The 19,809-nt window shown below is 51.7% G+C and overlaps 5 protein-coding genes across 5 annotated transcripts; 3 read left to right on the forward strand and 2 right to left on the reverse strand.

Moving 5' to 3' along the window:
* The first annotated feature begins 340 nt into the window (after positions 1-340).
* Positions 341-3,025, forward strand: SMAC4_05014 (uncharacterized protein). Its single transcript, XM_003352852.2, has 2 exons — positions 341-1,514; positions 1,584-3,025. Exons 1-2 carry the CDS (start codon positions 1,323-1,325, stop codon positions 2,652-2,654), a joined length of 1,263 nt encoding a protein of 420 aa, XP_003352900.1. The 5' UTR covers positions 341-1,322; the 3' UTR covers positions 2,655-3,025.
* A 2,353-nt stretch (positions 3,026-5,378) lies between these two features.
* On the reverse strand, positions 5,379-7,147 carry SMAC4_05013 (uncharacterized protein). Its single transcript, XM_003352851.2, has 4 exons — positions 6,548-7,147; positions 6,387-6,475; positions 6,143-6,274; positions 5,379-6,074 (listed from the first exon to the last, which is right to left on the reverse strand). Exons 1-4 carry the CDS (start codon positions 6,598-6,600, stop codon positions 5,896-5,898), a joined length of 453 nt encoding a protein of 150 aa, XP_003352899.1. The 5' UTR covers positions 6,601-7,147; the 3' UTR covers positions 5,379-5,895.
* A 331-nt stretch (positions 7,148-7,478) lies between these two features.
* SMAC4_05012 (uncharacterized protein) lies at positions 7,479-13,161 on the forward strand (the record flags this gene model as incomplete). The annotated part of the gene is made up of 1 exon (XM_003352850.2): positions 7,479-13,161. Exon 1 carries the CDS (start codon positions 7,690-7,692, stop codon positions 13,159-13,161), a length of 5,472 nt encoding a protein of 1,823 aa, XP_003352898.2. The 5' UTR covers positions 7,479-7,689.
* A 1,869-nt stretch (positions 13,162-15,030) lies between these two features.
* SMAC4_05011 (uncharacterized protein) lies at positions 15,031-15,240 on the forward strand (the record flags this gene model as incomplete). The annotated part of the gene is made up of 1 exon (XM_003352849.1): positions 15,031-15,240. One exon carries the CDS (start codon positions 15,031-15,033, stop codon positions 15,238-15,240), a length of 210 nt encoding a protein of 69 aa, XP_003352897.1.
* A 1,090-nt stretch (positions 15,241-16,330) lies between these two features.
* SMAC4_05010 (uncharacterized protein) lies at positions 16,331-19,786 on the reverse strand. The gene has a single exon (XM_003352848.2). The coding sequence runs from the start codon at positions 19,669-19,671 to the stop codon at positions 16,831-16,833; it is 2,841 nt and encodes a 946-aa protein (XP_003352896.1). The 5' UTR covers positions 19,672-19,786; the 3' UTR covers positions 16,331-16,830.
* Positions 19,787-19,809: the final 23 nt, after the last annotated feature.

The following is a 19,809-nucleotide window of genomic DNA, read 5'->3' on the forward strand; positions in this document are numbered from 1 at the left end:
CCGACCGACCCCGACGATTCGAATCGACATTTGCCGTCTCCGAATCCCCCGACGATAAAACATCTCGACCCCGTGCGAAGCCTTTGCTGGCCTTTTCCTCGGAGTTGAACGAGTGCAGTGAGAGGTACGCAAGAGATGCAAAAGGGCGGGCACTGGGGAGGGGGTTGGACCTTCCAACTCAATCTCTCAACTCCTTCTCAGATTCCAGTGATGTCATAGCAACTATTGGCGAAGACTGAACTTGGGACCTGAGAATGAAATGAAATGAGGGGAGGGAAGGGAATGATATATGATGTTGAACCTGGCGCTAACCTGTGGCTGTCTTCTCCCTTTCCAGACACATGCCACCGACCCGCGGCATCTTCCATCTTCACCGGCACGGCTGAACCACTTTGTCGTCGATCCAAAGGTTGCCTTTTGTGGGACACGTTAGCTCGTCTCTCCCACCTTGGCCGCTTCCTTCCAGTTCTACAGAATTGTGTCGATATCCCCCCCGATCGGTCTTCTCGGTAGTTCTACATCTACCGTTGCTGTAAGGGATCCCTTTTTTTCTGCTTTGCTTTGCCTTGCCTTGCGTTGCCGGCCGAAACCTGCGCATTCTTCATCCCGTCATTCTAGACTCACTTCTGCACCATTGTGCAGGACATTCTGCATTTTGGCAGTCTCCCCACCTCTTCAATGACAGCCCCTTCAAAAGATATGATACACAACGGGACACTTTCCTCTCTTTGCTCCCACCACCTACACGCACACACAAAGAGAGTCATCCAGCCAGATCTGGGCTTTGATGGAACAGATCTGTCCAATGAGAGTGCTCAATTTGCTCTTACCCCTTGAAATGTGGAACCACGGCATCAACCCGTCTGAGCTCGCAAGATTGATCAGAGATCCAGGGAGTCTCCTGGCTGCAGTCTCAGGAACCGTCCGTCCGCTGCTTGGGATGAAGATTGCGAAGCGCATTTGGCTGACTTGGAACGTTTAGAAGCCCCTTCCGACGGCATTATTCAATAACCTCGTGTTCCCCGGCCACAGGCACACACACTCATCCTGTCACCCAAACCCGGCGTTATCAACAGCCACCGTCACTCCTTCTACAGCAAGCATCCGCAACTTGATATTTCAGCACACTCTTTAATACTTTAATACTCGTCCGTTTACGACACGCGACAACTACATAGACTTGAGCCTCATTCTTTCGGCTCATTTCGACAACTAATATTACAATAACTACGATTTCCAGGAGAACTCGGAACTCACTCACCACTCATTCAGTTACCGCCGAAACACAATCTTCCATAAACAACCGCCACATCCACATCAAAATGGTTGCCTCACGTCACAACGACGAGAGCTTCTTCGTCGAGTCCGATGAACAGCCCGCGCCAAGGGTAAACGTTCGGGATGCTGCCAAGCTCATCGCTCGGAACAAGCAGGAAATGATCGCCAACAACCTTTCACGACTCGCTGCCGATGAGTACCTTGAGGACATCATGCAGCACATCCGTCATATGGAGGTAAGAAATGTGCAAGTTTGTTTCTAATTGGCTAGGTGATAATGTGCTGACATGTACATGACTTGATAGGACGAGACGTTACCCGATGCCAACCTCATCGACATGCAACGCGAGATCCAATGGTTCATGCGCCCGTACCTTATCGACTTCCTTATCGAGGCTCACGCTGCCTTTTCGCTGCTCCCCGAGACCCTCTTCCTCACCGTCAACCTTCTCGACCGGTACTGCTCCAAGCGTGTGGTTTACAAGCAGCACTATCAGCTCGTCGGTTGTGCCGCTCTACTGATTGCCGCCAAGTATGGAGACAAGAAGGACAGAGTCCCCCAGATCAACGAGCTCAACAACATGTGCTGCGGACTTTACGATGCTGGCATGTTCACGCAGATGGAAATGCACGTTCTCAACACTCTCGACTGGAACATTGGACACCCAACCGTCGACTTTTTCACCCAATTGATCGTGGCCGAGGAAAGGGATGGCAGGGACGTCGAACACATGGCGGCATACATCTGCGAGATTGCCTTGTACCACCGGGATTTCGTTTCCACCAAGCCCTCCATCATGGCACGGGTTTCATTGGTCTTGGCTAGGGCTATCTTGGGCAAGCCCGAGGTTAACGATGGGGAATGGGACCAGATTGAGAACGCCACGCTCTTGGCTCTTTCGCAGCACCTTCACCAGCCTTCCGTCACGCTTTCCAGGAAGTACTCGAGCGCATACCTCTCCAAAGTGTCTGGCAAGCTTGCCGACTTCCTCGCTCAGCAGGCTGCCATCAACCGTCGTGCCGGCGCCCAGCCATCCTCTCCTGGCGAGCTGACCCCCAACTCCAGCAAGGCCTCAAACGTCTACAGCACTCCCCACAAGGGCCTGGGATCCGTCCCCGGCGCTGCAGATGGATACATGACCCCTCCGATCACTCCCGACGGCGCCAGCTTCGGCCAGACTGGCAGCACAATGATGAAGGAATATCCTGTCCCGCGTTGTCCAGTGACCCCGACACCGCAGCCGAACTCGCACAGCCAATCATACCCACCAGCAGCACAACATCAGACTTCAGCATCATCAACGACATCAACATCAACAACGGGAGCACCCTCATACTTTGAGACCGCGCCATCGTCTCTAAAAGTCGCTTACTGAGTTGGTGAAGGTTCATCTATTCAGTCTTTAACAAAAAAGGGTCCTCGCTCTCATCACATAAGTGAGAGGGAGTGAGAAAATCCCTGTGTATTCTATGTTGTGTGTAAGGTTTGGTTTTGGTTTGGCAGTTGCAGCAGCGAAGAAAGCATAGTTCGTTCAGGTTTTTTCTTTTTCTTATTCTAATTTCTCTCTCATCATTCGAGGTCTCTTCTGTCCTCCTGCTAGGCCTGCTTGGACGGGGTTAAAGAACACGCACACACCAAATATACCATCCATAGTTTTTTGACAGAGAAGAAGAAGAAGAAGAAGGCCTTATTTTGATTACAACATTTAAATCTCTCTCTCTCTCTCTCTTTTTCTGGAAGACAAAAAAGATTGCACACATTCAGTCGTCATCGTCGTCGTCGTCGTCTTCGTCGGCATTTATCACATCACACATCACACATCACATCACAACATCACTTTGTTTCGCGCGCGCAGTGGACACAGGCACGCACATTTTAGCGGCATGGCATATTAGCGTTTGATTTTTTTTTTTCTGTTTACAACAAAACAATACTTGACTACCAATCTTTCGGTAGTCTTTTCAAAAAGTTTCCAAAATCATATTATTTCTTCCCGACCGCGCGTTTTGATCTCGTTCTTTTGGCCGATTGAAAACCGTCGTCATAGTCTCCGTCATAGGCTCAAACTCACCACGGACGGAACGACAACGGGCTTGCCTCTCTTGACCTCATCGACTGTAATACTCACCCAACCAACCAAACTCAGCAAAGAAGAAGATCGACCACACTTCATGAGAACAATATCGAGATTGGCAAGCAAGCAACGCCAAGTCAAGAGGTTCTTTCTTTTCTCTTTCTATTGGAGATTCCCCCCCACAATGGCGAGGCTGGCACCACACCACTTGCGGGCTATCGAGGCGGACTGGAACCTGGACAACACACATACACACAGACATTCGGATGGATGGATGGATGGATGGATGGATGGATGGATCAAACGAATAGACGCAACGGAGCTTTGTTTGAGGAGTGGCGACAACCACCAAATTACGATCTGGATCACCGGACTGACCAGAGGGACACAAGGGAACGGGGGAGAAAAAGAAGCAAGAAGGAGATCAGATCAGTCAACAGAGACGGAACATCAGCGGGAAAGGAAAAATTGAGATTGGGAAGCACCACCAAAAAGATCGACATTTTAGGAGGAAGGAGCAAGAGGAGGAGAAGGAGCAAGAGGAGGAGAAGGAGCAAGAGGAGGAGAAGGAGAAGGAGCATCACCCCGAAGTTTTTGCGTTTTTATTCAAGGGAAAGAAGGATGTGCGGTGCCATGCCTGATTTTGATATGTTTTGCGTTGGAAAGGGGAAGGGTTGGTGTGGATTGGACTGGACTGGACTGGACTGGACTGGAACAATTGCACGACGGCAGCGGACAAGGGAACTGGTCACTGGACAGTTTGATATCCCACAGGCATACCTTGCTGGCTTGGTAAAGAAGAGGCAACGGACGCATCGTCAACAGATCAATTAAAAAAAAATTAAAAAATACAACCCCCTCCGTCAACGCAACAATCGAATCAAACAATCATCGTGATTATGCCCAGTCCAGTCCAGTCCAGTCCAACCCGAACAGCGAGAGGCACAAAGAGAGAGGAGTTTCGTTTCTATGCATGAGAAGGATAGGAGGATGATAGCGAAGAGAGAAAACAGGGCAAAAAAGAACTAAATAAAACATACTCCGACAAATAGAGAGATACCCAAGGGCTTGCCATAGTACAGTTGAACTTGAATTTAATTATTTTCTTACTACCTTTCTGCTCTTCTTTTAGTCTTTCATTCGTTCCGTTTCTAATCATCGTGATTCGGCTTGCTCACTCATGCTTGTGCTTCTATTCCAACTTTCCATCCGAATTGACTTGACGTTGCGTCACATTTCGTCTCTTCCTTGTTTTCCGAAAGTAATGGATGGAAGGAAGAGCTAGCCAGACTTCCAGTTCTAAACGAGGATGATGACCAAACCAGATATTCTACACTTAGGTATTGTATTGTCTTTACAATTTGTCTGGCAACAACCATAGTTGTCAACCTCGTCTTTATCAGTACCTAGGGGAGATGGGATTCTATCAGGATGCCATGCGTTCGTTCGTTCGTTCGTTCGTTGTTTCATCCCAAGCGGAATTTAAGCTTGCCTAGGTAGATAGATGCTGAGGCCTGAAAATACCTTTGGTAAACGTCAAATATCGGACAAAAGATATATCATCCATCAGGTATGGCAGATCAGATAGGATTATCTTTGCGAAAACGTCGACGCAAGGAACTACAGGTACTTCAAACATCATACCATATATACTTCCCAATCGTTTCGAAAGACTGACTTCCACTTCCATTTCATCCTTCTCTCCTGTCCACCTAGATCTCTCTAGCCGCGTTATGTTCATCCCTCCTCCCTCTCATCGACAAGTGGAAGTGAACCATAGTCCAAGTCTATCTATGTAGGCATGGAAGGAATCCTCCTGTCCCAGACGCTTTGCTTAACACTGTCTCCCTATGAATGCTCTCCTCCCATCCCTTCGGTTCATCCGTGCCCATCCATTCCTGCCAGTCCACCCAGCCCGCCCTATATATTCGTACCGATCAAATCACGCAGGCCCTGTTGCTCTATTCTTCGGGGTTACTACCTCACCATTCTTCTCGGCCGGCCAGCTCACAGAAGGCGCAGATTCCGAAAGCGGGAATTTTGCTAAGTATGTAGTATTTGAAAAGTCCTACCCGGTACTCTATCGCTGCGAACACATGTGAAAAACACAACGCTTCCAAAGGATCGAAATCTCCCCATTTCCTTGCCTGCCGCCGCGCAGCTGCTGCATCCACTCCTCGTCCATCGACAATGGTAATCCCGTATCCGTTATCTCTCCCACTCCTGTGTAACCTTCCCTCCCTAATTCTTCCCACCCGAGGCTGTCTCTGCGTGCTCGGTATGCACCGTGGGCGCGAGATATTATCGCCAAAGCAGCGTCACGTCACTCGGTCACCTGACAACTTGTCTCTCCCCAAGACCACAACAACCAGGCTAGCCCCTCTCGCGTTCAGTTATAATCTAGAACCCAATTGCCGTTCTACAGCCCGAAGTAATATGGGTCAAAGTTCCCCGCCTACGGGTCGCAAAATGTTGGCGCCGCATTCGCCTCGAGGCCCTGTCCTGGGATTTCGTCGAGTCCTGGTGCCAGTCTTCTCCCACCCTACTGGGGCAAGGCGTACTTCTGTGTCCATTCGCGGGCGGTGGCAACGGCCATGTCGGGGTTCTCCTTCCAGGTCTTGGCCACGTCGGGGGCGAGCGGGTCGTCGGGGTTGGGAGCACCTAGGAGGGCTTGGATGGAGAGGAGGATGGTGCGGATTTGCAGGGCGGGGGACCAGTTGTCTGTCGGGAGGTATCGTGTGTAAGCTTTTGGACCTTGAATAGATCTGCTTCTCAGGGCTCAGACTCACTCTTGAGGACGTCGAGGCAGATGCGACCCAGCTTGTCAACGTTGGGGTGGTAGATCTTGGTGAGGAAGCGGATCTTGGGAGGGGTCATGGGGTAGTCATCGGGGAGGAAGAGTTCGAGCTTGAAGACGCCACCTGTGTTGGTGTGTTAGTGATCGCGTATGTACTTCTGGGGGAGGTTTTGTCTGCAATGGCGCAACGGGAGTAGAGAGATATATCGGGGGCCGTGGGGGTAAGGAAGACCAACCCTCATATGGCGATTGCGAAGGGCCGTGAATCTCGACGTCGAAATAGCGAAGGTTGTCCTCGTGGGGGATAGCACTAATACCGGGGACACTGCGATCAGGAAGGAGATGTTAGACCTCGTTCGGGCTGTTTGCTCTCGGGATGGGCATGGTGTGGACGTACGGCTCAGCCATCAGCCTTTCGGTCTCTTTAACGATTCTCTTGGGAAGCGCCATGGTGCCTATATCAAGTTCTGTTGGTTTTACTGTGACGGAAAACTGGACAAGCAGGTTGGAGGAGTTGCTGTGTGGAAAATGTTTCTCGCTGAGGCTGGCTGAGAGGGAGGCGGGCAAGTAGAGGGGTTATCGCAGAGTGTAAGTAAGAGGCAGTAAAGAGGCGTTTCGGAGGCTCCGGTTGACAAATCGAGGCAAACAGTGTATCACGGTGCGAAGGGGTCGTTGGTAAACAATGGAACGAGCAGTAAAGCGGTGATATGGCTAGAATAAGATTGTCATAAGGCAAGCCGATTCTCAAATTGTTTTAGAGAGAAGTGGAAGACGGCAGAATCTCTTGCGAGACAATTCACGGCCAAGTTCTCTTCACGAGCGAAGGAACAAACTGATGAAGTGGGCAGGCAGAAGGTGGGATGCGCTGAGGGCGGGCGCAATGAACCCGTCAGTGACCAAACCACTGAATGTCAGCAGCCACGGCTCTGACAGGAACAGGTGATGGAATCATCATCCCTCTCCAGGTCTAATCGAATTTCGCGATAAGCGCACGGACCATGTGATCACCTAAGAAAGGTACATGCCCAAAGTCACTCCGCTTCTGGCGATGAATGCCACTGCACACTGCAGGAGTGCCGTTCCGTGCTGTCTCCAAACACTGTTCATCGGCGTCTTGTCGAGGTTGACGCCGTTGTTGGTTTGACCTTCCACTCACTGAGAGAAAGAGTCCACATCTTGGCTCTCAGGCGGATTCCTCCATTGCATTTGTCTTTTTCAACCAGCCAGCCTTCCATTTTCCTCCGCTGATATCGACGCCTCTCGACATGTTTTGCATCGATCATCGACGACGACGACGATCTTTGATATCTTCGATTTGCACGCGACTTCACCAGTCCCGAGACGCCCTACAAATGCAAGTTTGTTCGTCCTTGGGAGAGCTTGTTTAGTTTTTCAACATAAAGTCTCATCAAATCCCGTCAACTCATCCTTGGTTTACCACTTCGAGGCCCCAGGCCCAGGCAAACTCCAGCATTGAGAATGGGATGAGGGAGGGAACGCACCATGCTGCACCCTCTCGCCCAATTCTAGACTCTCAATATGCCGTCCGTATTTGACTCTCCGCCGAAGAAGGCGAAAACAATAAAGTCGGCCTTCGACAGTGAGAGCTTCGATGCCGACCTGACCATCCATGTTGATGGCTTGGTAGGCTCCGCAACCATCTCACCCTCGGGTCGTGATGTTGCTCTTGCTTCCCCTGAGGGCCTCGCCATCATAGACCTGGACTCGCCATGGAACCCACCACGAAGACTGAGCAGTCACGGCCTCCCATGGCTTGTTGTCGATGTTCAATGGTCTCCTTTTGCAGCCCGTGACTACTGGGTGGCCTCGACAGCAAACCACCGATGTCTCGTATGGAACCTCAACATGAGGGACGACTCGCCCTCTGGCGCCATCGAACACTCGTTGCAAGCTCATAGCAGAGCCATCACCGATATCAACTTCTCCGCTCACCATCCAGACCTTTTAGCTAGTTGCTCAGTCGACGGTTACGTTCATCACTGGGATCTGAGAAGACCAAGACAGCCAGCCTTGACGTTCTGTGACTGGTTTGCCGGTGCCACTCAGGTCAAGTACAGTCGTCAAGACCCTCACGTCCTTGCTTCAGCTCATGACCGTTGGCTTCATATCTGGGACGACCGGAAGACAGTCGAACCACTCAAGACCATCTGTGCCCACACGTCCAAAATCTACGGTATCGACTGGAATCGGACCGAGGCTTCAAGCTTGGTTACCTGCTCCCTGGATAAGACCATCAAGTTCTGGGACTACGAAAAGACCGATGAACCAGAGCGAGTCATCCGCACCGACTTTCCAGTATGGCGAGCTAGACATACCCCTTTTGGTACTGGCTTGCTTGCCATGCCACAGAATGAGCCGGGCAATCTTTACCTGTACGATCGACGAACCACCCCAGAGGCTCCGAGCGCATCAGAACCTGTTGCCCTTTTTCCGGGACACGGAAATCACAAGGTGAAGGAGTTCCTGTGGAGAGCCCGAGGATCAGTTAATAGCGAGGGTGTAGATGACCGAGAGTTTCAATTGGTTTCCTGGGGCGAAGATAACGAGCTGCGGTTGCAAAAGGTTGAGCCCCACATTCTCGAGTCTATCGGCTATGTCAAAGGGAAGACCGTGGTGAAGAACCTGGCCTTCACCCGTAAAGGCGCAGCTTACAAGACTTTCCGCGCAGTCGACGATACTGTCCACCGCGATCGCAGGACTGCTACCATGAGCGACCCGCGTCCGGGAAGCTCCGGCCAGTATCGCAAGAGTGCTCTCAGCTACGGCCTGAATTCTCATCTCCGTCGTATTGGGCCTACCTGGCGAGGTTCTCCAATGAAGGCCAAGGTGAATGGCGGCAAAAGCATGGACAAAAGTCAGCTGCAAATCGGATGGATGAAGGGCATCTCCATGACCAAGCGGAAATCCGAGTCTGATGGCCCTGGAAGAGGTAGCATCAAAGACTCTGGCCTCTTTAGCCACGGTGCCTATGACGATGACTGGGCTGAACCCGAGACCATCCAGGATGAGTTCATCCATGTCAGTAATCGTCTTCCCAACGTAAAGTGGGAAAACATTGATATGGATGCTTTGATTCTCAACGCCTCACTGAAGGGGCCATGGGGCGTCAACGACGAGGGAATCTTCATCAAGGTCAAAGTTGATATCCCCACGAGCTACCCAACCAGCAAGGCCCCCAAGTTCTATGTCGAAAAGACATCATTCATGCCCGAAGAAACACACGAGAAGATAGAGCGTGAGTTACAGATACTCGCCAATCAGTTCCTCGAACGGAAACAAAACTGTCTCGAGGTGGCCTTCTCATACTTGCTCGGCGACGTCGACCTCGAAAACAGTACCACCCTCTTTAAGAATGTCAGGGATCTCAATGACGAGGAAATCGAAGCGCTAGCAGACGAAAGCTCCAGCGATGAGGAAGACAGCGATGTCCAGGCTGGAGGATCCGTCTCAATGTCACAGGACCTTACGGCGAGCACTGAACTCGATCCGACAGCCACCCTTGCTCCAACACAACGCCCCATTGCAGTGCCGACGCCCAGAAAGTGCGGAGCGAGATTTTCCAACGACGGCAGACTTGTGTGCTTCTTCCCGTCGAAAGAACAACAAGCCCTCGCATTATTCTCGCTGCCCAATTCGGACGCCTATCGTGATCGACAGAAAGGAGAACCAAACTTTGCAGGTTTCGGTCGTCTTGCTCAGGATTCGCCGCCTCCAAGACGTAGATACAACGATGATAACTCAGATTCTGACAGCCTAAGTGAAGGATCGGAAGACTCAGAGTCCAGCTCTTCCAGCGATTCAGAGCCGTCAACCATGCACAAGATCAGTCTTTGGTGCCAACCTGGTGGGCGCCGTCTCAAGAAGACATGGAGCGCCAACGACTCGCTGCGCTCTAGCGGAGGAGGCACTGGCGCTGGTACCGGTACTGGAACGGGCATCAGCCGAAGAAGGCTCCCAGCCAGGCCCAAGAATACCATTGCCATCCATGATCTGCGCAGTCTCCTCCCATCGCAGAAACAGTTTGCTCAGGAGTATGCCATCTTTGGCGATGGTGCTGATGTGTGCATGCATAATGCCATGGTTGCTGAGAAATACGGATATCACGATCTTGTTCACATATGGCATTATGCGGCAATGTTGTTGCGCAATGATATCCCGCTAGAAATCCATGAACAACAAAACAGAAAAGAGTCTGTCCTTGTCATTGCCAGGGACGCCTCTGCCCGGGCTCGGGATGACGAATATGCACAGCACTTCGGCTGGGACATCAATCTATCCGGCCGTGTTAAATGGGGTTATCATCCATTAGCTCAGAGCTTGATTGCCGACCTTTTTGACTATTTTGAGAAGGTGGCTGACATCCAGATGTTAGCCATGCTTGCTTGCATCTTTGGAGACTCGTCCGCTGAGGATGGGGTAGCTTATGCAGGATCGCATCTTCCTCAGCCTGAGACGCCTTTGCCCATGAAGGCCCCTTCCTTTTCACTAGAGTATTTCCCTACCGACCCGGCATTATGGCATATCAACTACAAGAGTCAGGCTAGTAGTGCTATCACGACTCCTAGAACGGTCCATACTCCTGCGATATACTCTGAGTCACAAGGATCCGAGGACGTCATCGCTTTGCTTGAGCCTACCCCCAACTCCTTCTCCGCTGGCGAAACTCCTCCGAAGATGCCTCGGGATCATCTAAGAGAAGTCGATCAAACTCAGAGCCTATCGACATCGCCCAGCAATAGGCTATTTCAGCGCTCCAACTCGGCTGTTTCTGCAGCCTTCAGCCTACCGAAGACACTGGCTGGGATGGTTTCGGGGTCGCCCCCAGATCCCCCGTCACGAAAGCGGCCTAGCCCTGCCGAAGCCATCTTCAACAACCTTGCCCCAAGTGTCACCTGGGGAGCTTCAACCGTGTTCGGTGGTACGGCTCCTGAAACACCGGGTACGGCACGAACTTCACTCTCGGATGATGAGAGTAGAGGCCATGACATGACGGTCTTGGTCCCTGTTGCAGTTTCGGTCGTGCCAGAGAACCAAGGTCTCTTTGACGACGATGGATGGCTCAACACACCTCTTCTTGACCCAAGCCGCAACCATGTCTACTCGTATTACCGCTATGCCTACGCCGAGATGCTGCAAATGTGGGGCCAGCCGCTATCTCGTCTTGAAATTATGAAGTTTAACGTACTCAAGGGTGACAAGACATTGAGCTCTAGGTGGGATAGCACACACAGCATGGACGGCCACTATGACCACGAGACGGCCGAGAACACAGCTGCTAACAGTGCCAGCCACAGCTCTGCCTTTGGCGGAAAGAAAGAACAACTCCAGGCTTTGATCGCCTCCGGCCGCGGTCTTGATGTTACGGGCATCTGCCGCATCCATGAAGTTCAACTCGATCCAGTGGAATACACCAGGCCAACCAAGGGAAAATATGGTGGTGCCGTTGGTACTTGTCACAGGTGTGAAAAGGCCGGTAACAGGAAAGAACAAAAACAACTCCGCTGCGTGTATTGTCTCGAGCCCATCGCTGCGCTCTATCCGCCTTGTCTCGGCTGCGGCTGTGCCTTCCACGAAGCCTGTCTGGCTGAGTGGCATGAGATGGGTGAAGAGGAATGCCCAGCAGGCGATGAGTGTTGCTGTGTCGAGGATGCCAGCAATGGGCAAGTAGAGACCTGGCCGGCCTTGCAAGCTGCTGTGGCGGCGATGAATAAGATAAGAAGCGCCGCCAGCGGAAGTCTGCATCGGCAGATGGACCGCGACAAGGAGAAGAGCTCAGGCAGCCAGTCGGGTATATCAAGGAGATCATCCATCAAGACGGTCCTAAACGGCGTCGCCAGTGTCGCCAGCGTCGCCACTGGAGGAGGCACCGGCAGCCGACCGCGACGCCGAAGCGTACCCACCGACCTCGCCAAGTTCATGCGCGGCGGCCGCTCCGACCCAAAAGCCTACTCTCCGGACGACAACGACGACTACGACGAAGACGACGACGACCTACCCACCATCGCCATCACTATTTCCAACGGGGGCGACCGAAGCCGCAGCGCCCACCCAATCAACCGCCGCGCCGTCTCAACCGCTTCCCCCATCATCCTGCCCGTGGTTACCACAACCCCGCACCAGTTCGGCCGGCGCAGAGGCGGCAGTTCCGCCTCTCACCTCGCCGCTACCGGCGGCTACGGCATCGGCGGTTACGGCCATCGATCCTCAAAGCTCTCCCACTTTTACATCGCAGCCGACGCCGACAACTCGGGCGACTCGGCCGATTCCAACAACGACGACACCGACACCGCCACAGGCCAATCCACCGCCTCCAACTCCCAAAGTACCTCCCAAATCCTCCTCTCAGGCAACGACATCGACCGCGAAGATTGGGAATCCGTCGCTTCCGCGCGGGGCATTCCCTCCCTTTCCAACGACCCTTTACACCCTTCGCACCACTCACGGTCAGGGTCTAGGTCTGGGTCAGGTGGTTCCTCCCGTTCGGCGTCCGGTGGGTCTGACACCGGAGGCGGTATGAAAGATAGTACGTCATCGTTGGCGGCCTTGAGGGGAACTGGAGGAACTGGAGGAGGTGATAATGGGAGCGGCGAGAGGAGACCGCACCACGAACGTACGCCCAGCGGAAGAGGGTTCACGGCGCTGAAACCGCCGCCTTACGGAGACGAGCCAATAAGTGCGGCGAGATTGAGTTTGGGGAATCGGTTGAAGAAACATATTGCTGCTGCTTCTTCTGGTTCGGGGTCGGGGTCGGGGACGAAGAATGATTCAGGAGCTGCTGGAAATGTTGGGAATGAGGGTACTGGTGAGGTAAACACTACCGCAGGAAGTAGTGGTGGAAATGGAAATGGAAATGGAAACGGAAGTGGGAGTGGAAGTGGAAGTGGAAGCGGGGGTAGTAGCTCGCTACTGGGAGGTGGTGGACAACGGCCAAGTCTGTTGAGGAAGAAGAGCACGGGTATTGCTGTGTGGAGGGGTGGTGGTGGTAACTAGTGGAACTATTACTCAACTCAAACTGAGGAAAGGGAAAGGGGAACAGAGAAAGACAGGGGAAAGGATGTTGGCGGCGAAAAGAGATCACTTGGTAGATAGGAGCGGCAGTGATGTTAGGTGGAAGAAGATAGGTTAGCAAAAAGCAAATGAGGATCGGGCTTTGAATTATGGTAGTCTTTTTTTCACTTGCATTCCGTTCCACCCTCTTTACCTCTCTCTCTCTCTCTCTCTCTTTACTTCTCTTTATCTCTCTTTCTCTCTTCGCTTTTTATTTACCTCCTTTTTCTTTTTACCTCTCTCTTTACCTCCTCTCTTTAACTCTTTCTTTACTTTTCTCTCTTTATTTCCTTCTTTACTTTTCTCTTCACTTCTCTCTTCACCTCTTCTTCACTTCTCTTTCCAAAGCTGAAGATGATGTGCATACCTTAACGAGCTTCCTATTTTCAGTAACAAGAGATCTAAGCTTGAGAAATCTAGGTATGATGGTCTCATCACCATGTTACATATCGGCCAAAGGGTTGTTGAAGATAAATCTGCGGGAATACGGGAGCATTGGCTATTACTTCTAACCCCTGGGTTGGGGAAGGACCCATCCATCTATGGTCGTGCTTTCCAGTCCTTCAACGTGCGTGCCCTACCCTGCCTAAAAATGGAAGAGTCAAATGCACCTTCCCTGTCCTGGCGAGCCCGGTTCTTCGTCATCGTGGGCGTTAGGTTTGTTCGCGTTGAGTGATGTGGACGGGTTCGATATACCCTGATCAACGGCGTCGAGATCTTTGTGCTCCTTTCCCCCCGGCCCATTCTATTTGCCGCTATAGTTGACTTCACTTTTTTTTCTCTTTTCGGCGTTTATTTTCAACTCAATATGATGATGGTCTCGGCATTTCCCTTGGATGGCACCGGTTCTTGACCCTCCGAGCATAATCTCGTCATCCTTTGGTGGCTGGTGATCGACAGTGGAGGGTAGCTCTGCTAGAAATTCCCGTTTTTGGGCCCCATAGGACATAAGGGAGAGTCTTTTGTCTTCGTCCGTATCATTTAAAGCTTGCAACCTTCGACCCAGCCTTCCAATCCTGAACTCACATGGCCGTTGGATGGTATATGGTATAGACCGAAGCTTGAAAAGGCTGTGAAGGTTATCGATCCACTACAAACGAGTGGAAGAGCAGTCCGAAGAAAGAGTGGGCCGAGGTAAGCCTATAGGACTAGATGAGCAACCTCCTTGGGATCGTGTTGCGGTTAATCCCAAATGGGAAAAAGCCCAAATGAAAAGCATATCGTCCGACAAAAGCGGCGAGTCAAAACGGCGGTGATGAACAAAAAAGAACAACCTTTCATCTTCGTCTTCGCCTGTATCATGTAGACTTGTAAACTTGAAATCAAATCGCCATGTGCAATTCACCTGGACCCAAGATGAATCGAGTCCCAGCTGGTCCACACGGGCAACCAGATAGATAGATAGATAGATAGATAGATAGCACTGTGAACTGTACATCCAATCTTGAGAGATAGAAACACCGTGAAGGTGACCGGCGATTCACTGGAAAACCTCAACTTGATCGTGAAAGGCACGGCATGTCCTTCGAAACCAGCAGTATCGAGTTGATAAATATCCCCTTTGAAACTCCTTCTTCAGGTTGCAGAATTATCCAACAACCAACAGCAACAGTAACAGTAACAAGAAGTCTCAAAGCCTTCCCGTCTTGAAAACCATCAACAAGAGAAACCAAAGAAGAAAAGAAGTCCACGAAAGCTTCCACTTGGCAGGTATCATACCAACTCACCCCTCAGTTTCGCAACTCACCACTGACCACTCCCAAGTCACACCCCAATCCCCTTTTCTTTCTTTTTCTTCTTTTTTTCCTCAACATGTGCACCGAATACGTCTACATAACCAAGTGCTGGAACTGCGGCGTCGAGCACGGCGCCATCACCACCCGGTGCGAGAAGTGCGACAACGCCACTCGTCACAACCAGCGCTGGGGCGGTTGCGGGCGCACTCACTACCGCGACCAGATCCAGCACTCGGCCTGCGCTTCGTGCGAGACGGTGAATAAGTCGGGGCATAGCCGTCGCTGAATCTGATGATGGTGGTGATGATGATGATGATGATGGTGGTGGCGAATGAGGGAAAGAAGAAGAAGAGGAATGACGATGGACGGACGGGAAGGGAACTGAAGGGAAGGGAAGGGAAGTGGGAAGGGGGGAAGAGGTTTCTATGGTGGAAGAGGAGGAGGAAGAGGAGTTTCCTGGAAGAGGAGGAGTGGTAGAAAAGGGAAAGATGGAAACATAAACGACGAGGAAAGAAGGGAAAGTGCCAACCAATGTAAACGACACCATGACACGGCATGGATGGCATGTTACGGGAGGAATATCTGACGATGATGATAATGATAATGACGATAGAGGAAACATGAAGAAAGGGCTATCTGCCTCAGATTGAGGACATAGTGGCTGGTGATGGGAAAGAAAGATGAAAAAAAAAAAAAACAAGAACAAAAAGATGAAATACAACAAAATCCATTACCTACCTATTGATTTGCCTACCTACCTAATCATGTTGAGACCTGCCTGCTCAGTTGCCCAGTTGCCCAATGAATGCGAATGTGAAGAGTTACCTAGCAGTTGTTGCGTGATCAAAGCAAGGTGAACAAAGAGTGCCTAACTTAAAAAAACTGAAGATACGGCATGTAGGTAGGTTCCAGAGGTCATTATCGCTTTGATTCTCCGCTGCTGCTGAAGTGCAGACACCATTCATTATCAACAACAAGTCTATTTTGTTCGTACGTACACTCTTCAATATTTCCTTCCTCAACCATTCCCACACTAGATAAGGTACCTTTATGGGACGACCTTTATGGGACGACCTTTATGGGACGACCTTTATGGGACGGACCTAATACTATACATATCATACTTAATGCCTATGTGATTTAGCCTCTGAAGGCCTCAATAACTCTATATTTTCCTTTGCTCATCTTTTTTCTTCTTGACCTTCTTGTCCACTCTCTGATTTTCCCTCTAGCGCTTTCCGATGAATGTTGGGGGTTTTTCTACCCATGGCTATGTGCCAAAGTAGTCCGTTCGAGATACATATTGCGTAGCTCAAGCTGCTGCATCTTCATTTATATTCTCCAATGAGTAGAGTGTATTGTTATGAACCAAGGCCAACAGATACAAAAGCCAAGACGTAGTGGTGCTGAACCTGTCTTTGTGGCCGGCATGTTGTATTCGTGTATAAAAAGATGTTGGCCCAGCACGCGCGAGTACAGCGTGATTAAGCGACGGAGTCTGCGTCCTTCATAGAGTTTCCCCGAGTCTCGCTTCCTGCGTGTGGTGAAGGATATGTAACATCATAATGAAGTGTCTGCTCCAATAGTACTCTGAAGGGCGACGGCGGTGGGCATTTTAATGCAGGATTATTGGTATTCCAGATCAGGGTGAACGACCCAAATCCTTGACCGGAGTTCGTTTCCCATCCATCACGGCCACTGACTCTCTCTGTAAAGAAAGCAGTCACTTATTCCAGCAGAAAACTCCCAGAAAAAGCAACGAGAGTGCGCCTTGTTCCTCCTGGTTCAGTTCACGGTACTCGTGCTCGATACATTCCAACACCTTTTCGTGGACCAAAATTAATGAACCCCAGTCATCAATATAATCAATCAACCACTAGTGATAAGGAATGCAAAAGTCGATCCATGTGCCGAGGTAGTCAAGACGGTTGCCATGCTCCTCCTCCAACTTCCAGACAGTTTCAAACTCTTCGTAGTTGAGTCTGCCCCATCCGCCACGCTCCTTGGCCTCCTTTTCGGCTAGGTCGAGGAAACGCCACTGGACAAGAGTGTTGATAGGGATGTTGGACGGATCCTGCGGTTCTTGGCTTGCGTCGTGGTGGGCTTCTGCCGCAGTTGCGCTGGAGGATGCAGCGGCAGCATCAGCCTCGTTGGCCTTTCCTTGAGGTGAGGAGTGGTCTTGGGTCTCTCCTGAGACCGAGGTACGAGGCGTAGTTTCAGACATGGAGTTTGGTCGGAACTGAGGCAGTGTCGGATCGTAGTAACTGGAGACATTCGGTTCGTCGTGATGCACCTCTTCCGCAGCCTCGACAGCTTCGGCGCCGTTGGAGGGCTCTTGGTTGTCAGAATCATGCTGTGTTTCTTGGGTAGGCTCAGCTTCAGCCGGAGAGGTCTCGTCGACACTATAGCCACTAGCCGCCAAAAGCTCCTGCAAACTCTGCTCAGAGATGGGCTTGTCACCGTCTCGGTCGTTGATATCTTCCGATGGACGGAAAAACAGCATCTCCTCGGCAGCCTTTTGAATCATGCCGCCGTCGGCATGTTGCACCATGCCTTTCTCGATAGACTCGAGCAATGGGCGGTACTTGTCACGCACAGCCTTGGTCTCGGCACACCGAATCGCTATGTCCTCCTTGAACTTGAAAAGCCTGTCGAGAAGCTCGTTGAAGGCTTGCTGGATAACCTGGTAGAAGACCTCCTTGCCAGCGTCTCTTTCGGCGCCGGGGATCTCCATACCTCCCCACCGCTCAGGGATGCTTCGCGAAGATGTGGAAGGGTTGGATCGAGTGTCATAGTCGTCTATGTCCTCGGCAAATCGAACTTTGGACGATGATGGCGAGCGCGGGGAAACCGGTTTGGAACTTTCACCCAGTCCTTCCAGGTTGGCCAAGATGTCGTTTTCTGGGTTCCAATAGTTCGGAGGCAACACCCCTTCTTCCTCATCTAGGTAGAATTGTCGTCTCCGGTAGCGTTCCATGAGCCTTTTTCGCACATTTTTCTCGGCGCGTACATACCGGCGGTATTGGGCATCGGGGTCGTCAGTCATCCTCATGACAAATCCGTCGCCACGAATGATGTTCGGGTCTGCGTCGTCCTGATGGGCTCCGGAACGGTCGCGGTGTCCGTCCTCTTCCTCGCTCGTCCCGTCATGATCCTCATCAGGGTTAGTAACAAAGAGGACATCGTCGCCATCCCGTCGTTGACCAGTAAGCAACGAAGGTAGATCCTCGACGCGAGCAGGCGGGTTTAGCAAGGCAGCAAAGTAGCGCAGGGACTCTCTGGGCATTCCAGTAGCCTCCTGATTGTTGTATTCCTCCAGGATAGCGGCGAAAAGGGATTCGCTGTCGCGATTTTCTTGCTGAAATATGCTCTCAAGCACGGCCTCGCGATCAGCGGTATCTGGTTTGTCCTTGTTGACAACGCTGGTGCGCCCGTCGATAATTCGCACGTCACCGTTGTTGGTAAAAACCTTTCCGTACATGGGCCGATCACTGTCCGATCTAGGGATAGCACCTTCACGTCCAAAGAAGCTGCTCACAGGATGTCTACTAGAAATCAGCTGCTTGACTTCGTTGGAGCTCATGACCTGATCGTCGAGGCCTTCCAGCATGTCCTTATGCATCTCCTTAAAAAGCACGTAATAGGCGCGGAACAAGCGTAGAAAGTCTCGGCGGTCTACATAACCATCTCCGTCAATATCGTAGCCATTGAAGATGCGGCGAAGCCTGTGCTTGCTTTTGCGGTAGGTGGTAGCGTGTAGGAACTCGGAAAAGCCGATCAGATCATCGTTGTTGGTGTCGTAGAAGGCGAACATGCGGTCGTACAGCAGATTCGGGGCATTGTGTCGATTCGAACCAGAAGGTACCAGGGTGCGCTCAAAGGTCTTTCGATCCATGGCCAAGTTGAGACCATCTGGGTCCTCTTTCCATTCGGTATTTGCCAAGAATGTCCATTGCTCCCACAAGGCTTCGAGTTCAGGACGCTCCAAGCCAGTCGATCGAGATAGCTTCGCGATGGCGGCCCTGTTGAGCACTCGCACGCAGTTGTCGGGATTTCCTGGATACCATACGGGCTGGAGCTGTCGCGGACCGAGTCGAGGGGCGGGAACCTTGATTTTGTAGAACACGTGTGTCTTGATGTGGAGGTCTTGGTATTCGCAAGTCTCGCAGAGGTCGAAGTCGGCACAGTTTGCGCAGCGGTATCGAATGCCACGGATGGGCACTATTCCACAAGCGTTGCACTGGCAGCCACGGTGAACGTAGGAGCTACGCCTGGCATTGTCCTCGGAGACGCGAAACAGTAGATTAACAATATTCTGGCCGGCGCGGTGATTGGCGTACCCGTCTCCGGGGCCGTTGTCGTTCCACCAGTCGTCATCAGCAATCTGTAGGGCCTGGTCGTCGGCGACAGTCTGGGCATCGGTCGGTTCGGGGATCGGGATGGAATCGTCGGGGTGGCCTTCTAAGGCACGAGCGGTAGCGGAGTCTTGAGAAACATCGGAGCGGCGGCGGTCGCGGGTGAGGTCGGGGGCAGAACGTCTGCGGTGACGGACGGCATTGCTTCGACGGACACGGCGAGAGGGATCAGGTTCGGGGAAAGACGGGTTGTAGATGCGGTAGCAGAAGTATCCCAGGGAGGCGGCGGCAGCACAGGAGAAGAGGGCGACGCCGATGCGGTGCCTGGTCAGCGTCGAGGCTGCGGCACTTGGGCGTTCCATGATGGTGATGACCGTGATGGTGTTGGGCAGCGGATCATGGTATCATGCTTGTGACCATGTTGTGACGCAAATGAAGCTTGTCGTGGCTGGAGTATGTGTTGTTGAAGTGTTGTTCTTGGAGAAAAGAGAAGGTCCAAC

The sequence above is a fragment of the Sordaria macrospora genome, chromosome 1 (assembly GCF_033870435.1).
Source record: "Sordaria macrospora chromosome 1, complete sequence".
NCBI lineage: Eukaryota > Fungi > Ascomycota > Sordariomycetes > Sordariales > Sordariaceae > Sordaria > Sordaria macrospora.

What these genes read in the sequence shown, in the direction of transcription:
- SMAC4_05014 (XM_003352852.2), top strand. Translation starts at nt 1,323, where the DNA reads ATGGTTGCCTCACGTCACAACGACGAGAGCTTCTTCGTCGAGTCCGAT. An exon ending in AGCACATCCGTCATATGGAG is followed by an intron (nt 1,515 to 1,583) that starts GTAAGAAATGTG and finishes ATGACTTGATAG; the next exon opens with GACGAGACGTTACCCGATGC.
- SMAC4_05013 (XM_003352851.2), bottom strand. Translation starts at nt 6,600, where the DNA reads ATGGCGCTTCCCAAGAGAATCGTTAAAGAGACCGAAAGGCTGATGGCT. An exon ending in TTCGCAATCGCCATATGAGG is followed by an intron (nt 6,275 to 6,386) that starts GTTGGTCTTCCT and finishes ACACCAACACAG; the next exon opens with GTGGCGTCTTCAAGCTCGAA. An exon ending in CTGCCTCGACGTCCTCAAGA is followed by an intron (nt 6,075 to 6,142) that starts GTGAGTCTGAGC and finishes ACCTCCCGACAG; the next exon opens with ACAACTGGTCCCCCGCCCTG.
- SMAC4_05010 (XM_003352848.2), bottom strand. Translation starts at nt 19,671, where the DNA reads ATGGAACGCCCAAGTGCCGCAGCCTCGACGCTGACCAGGCACCGCATC.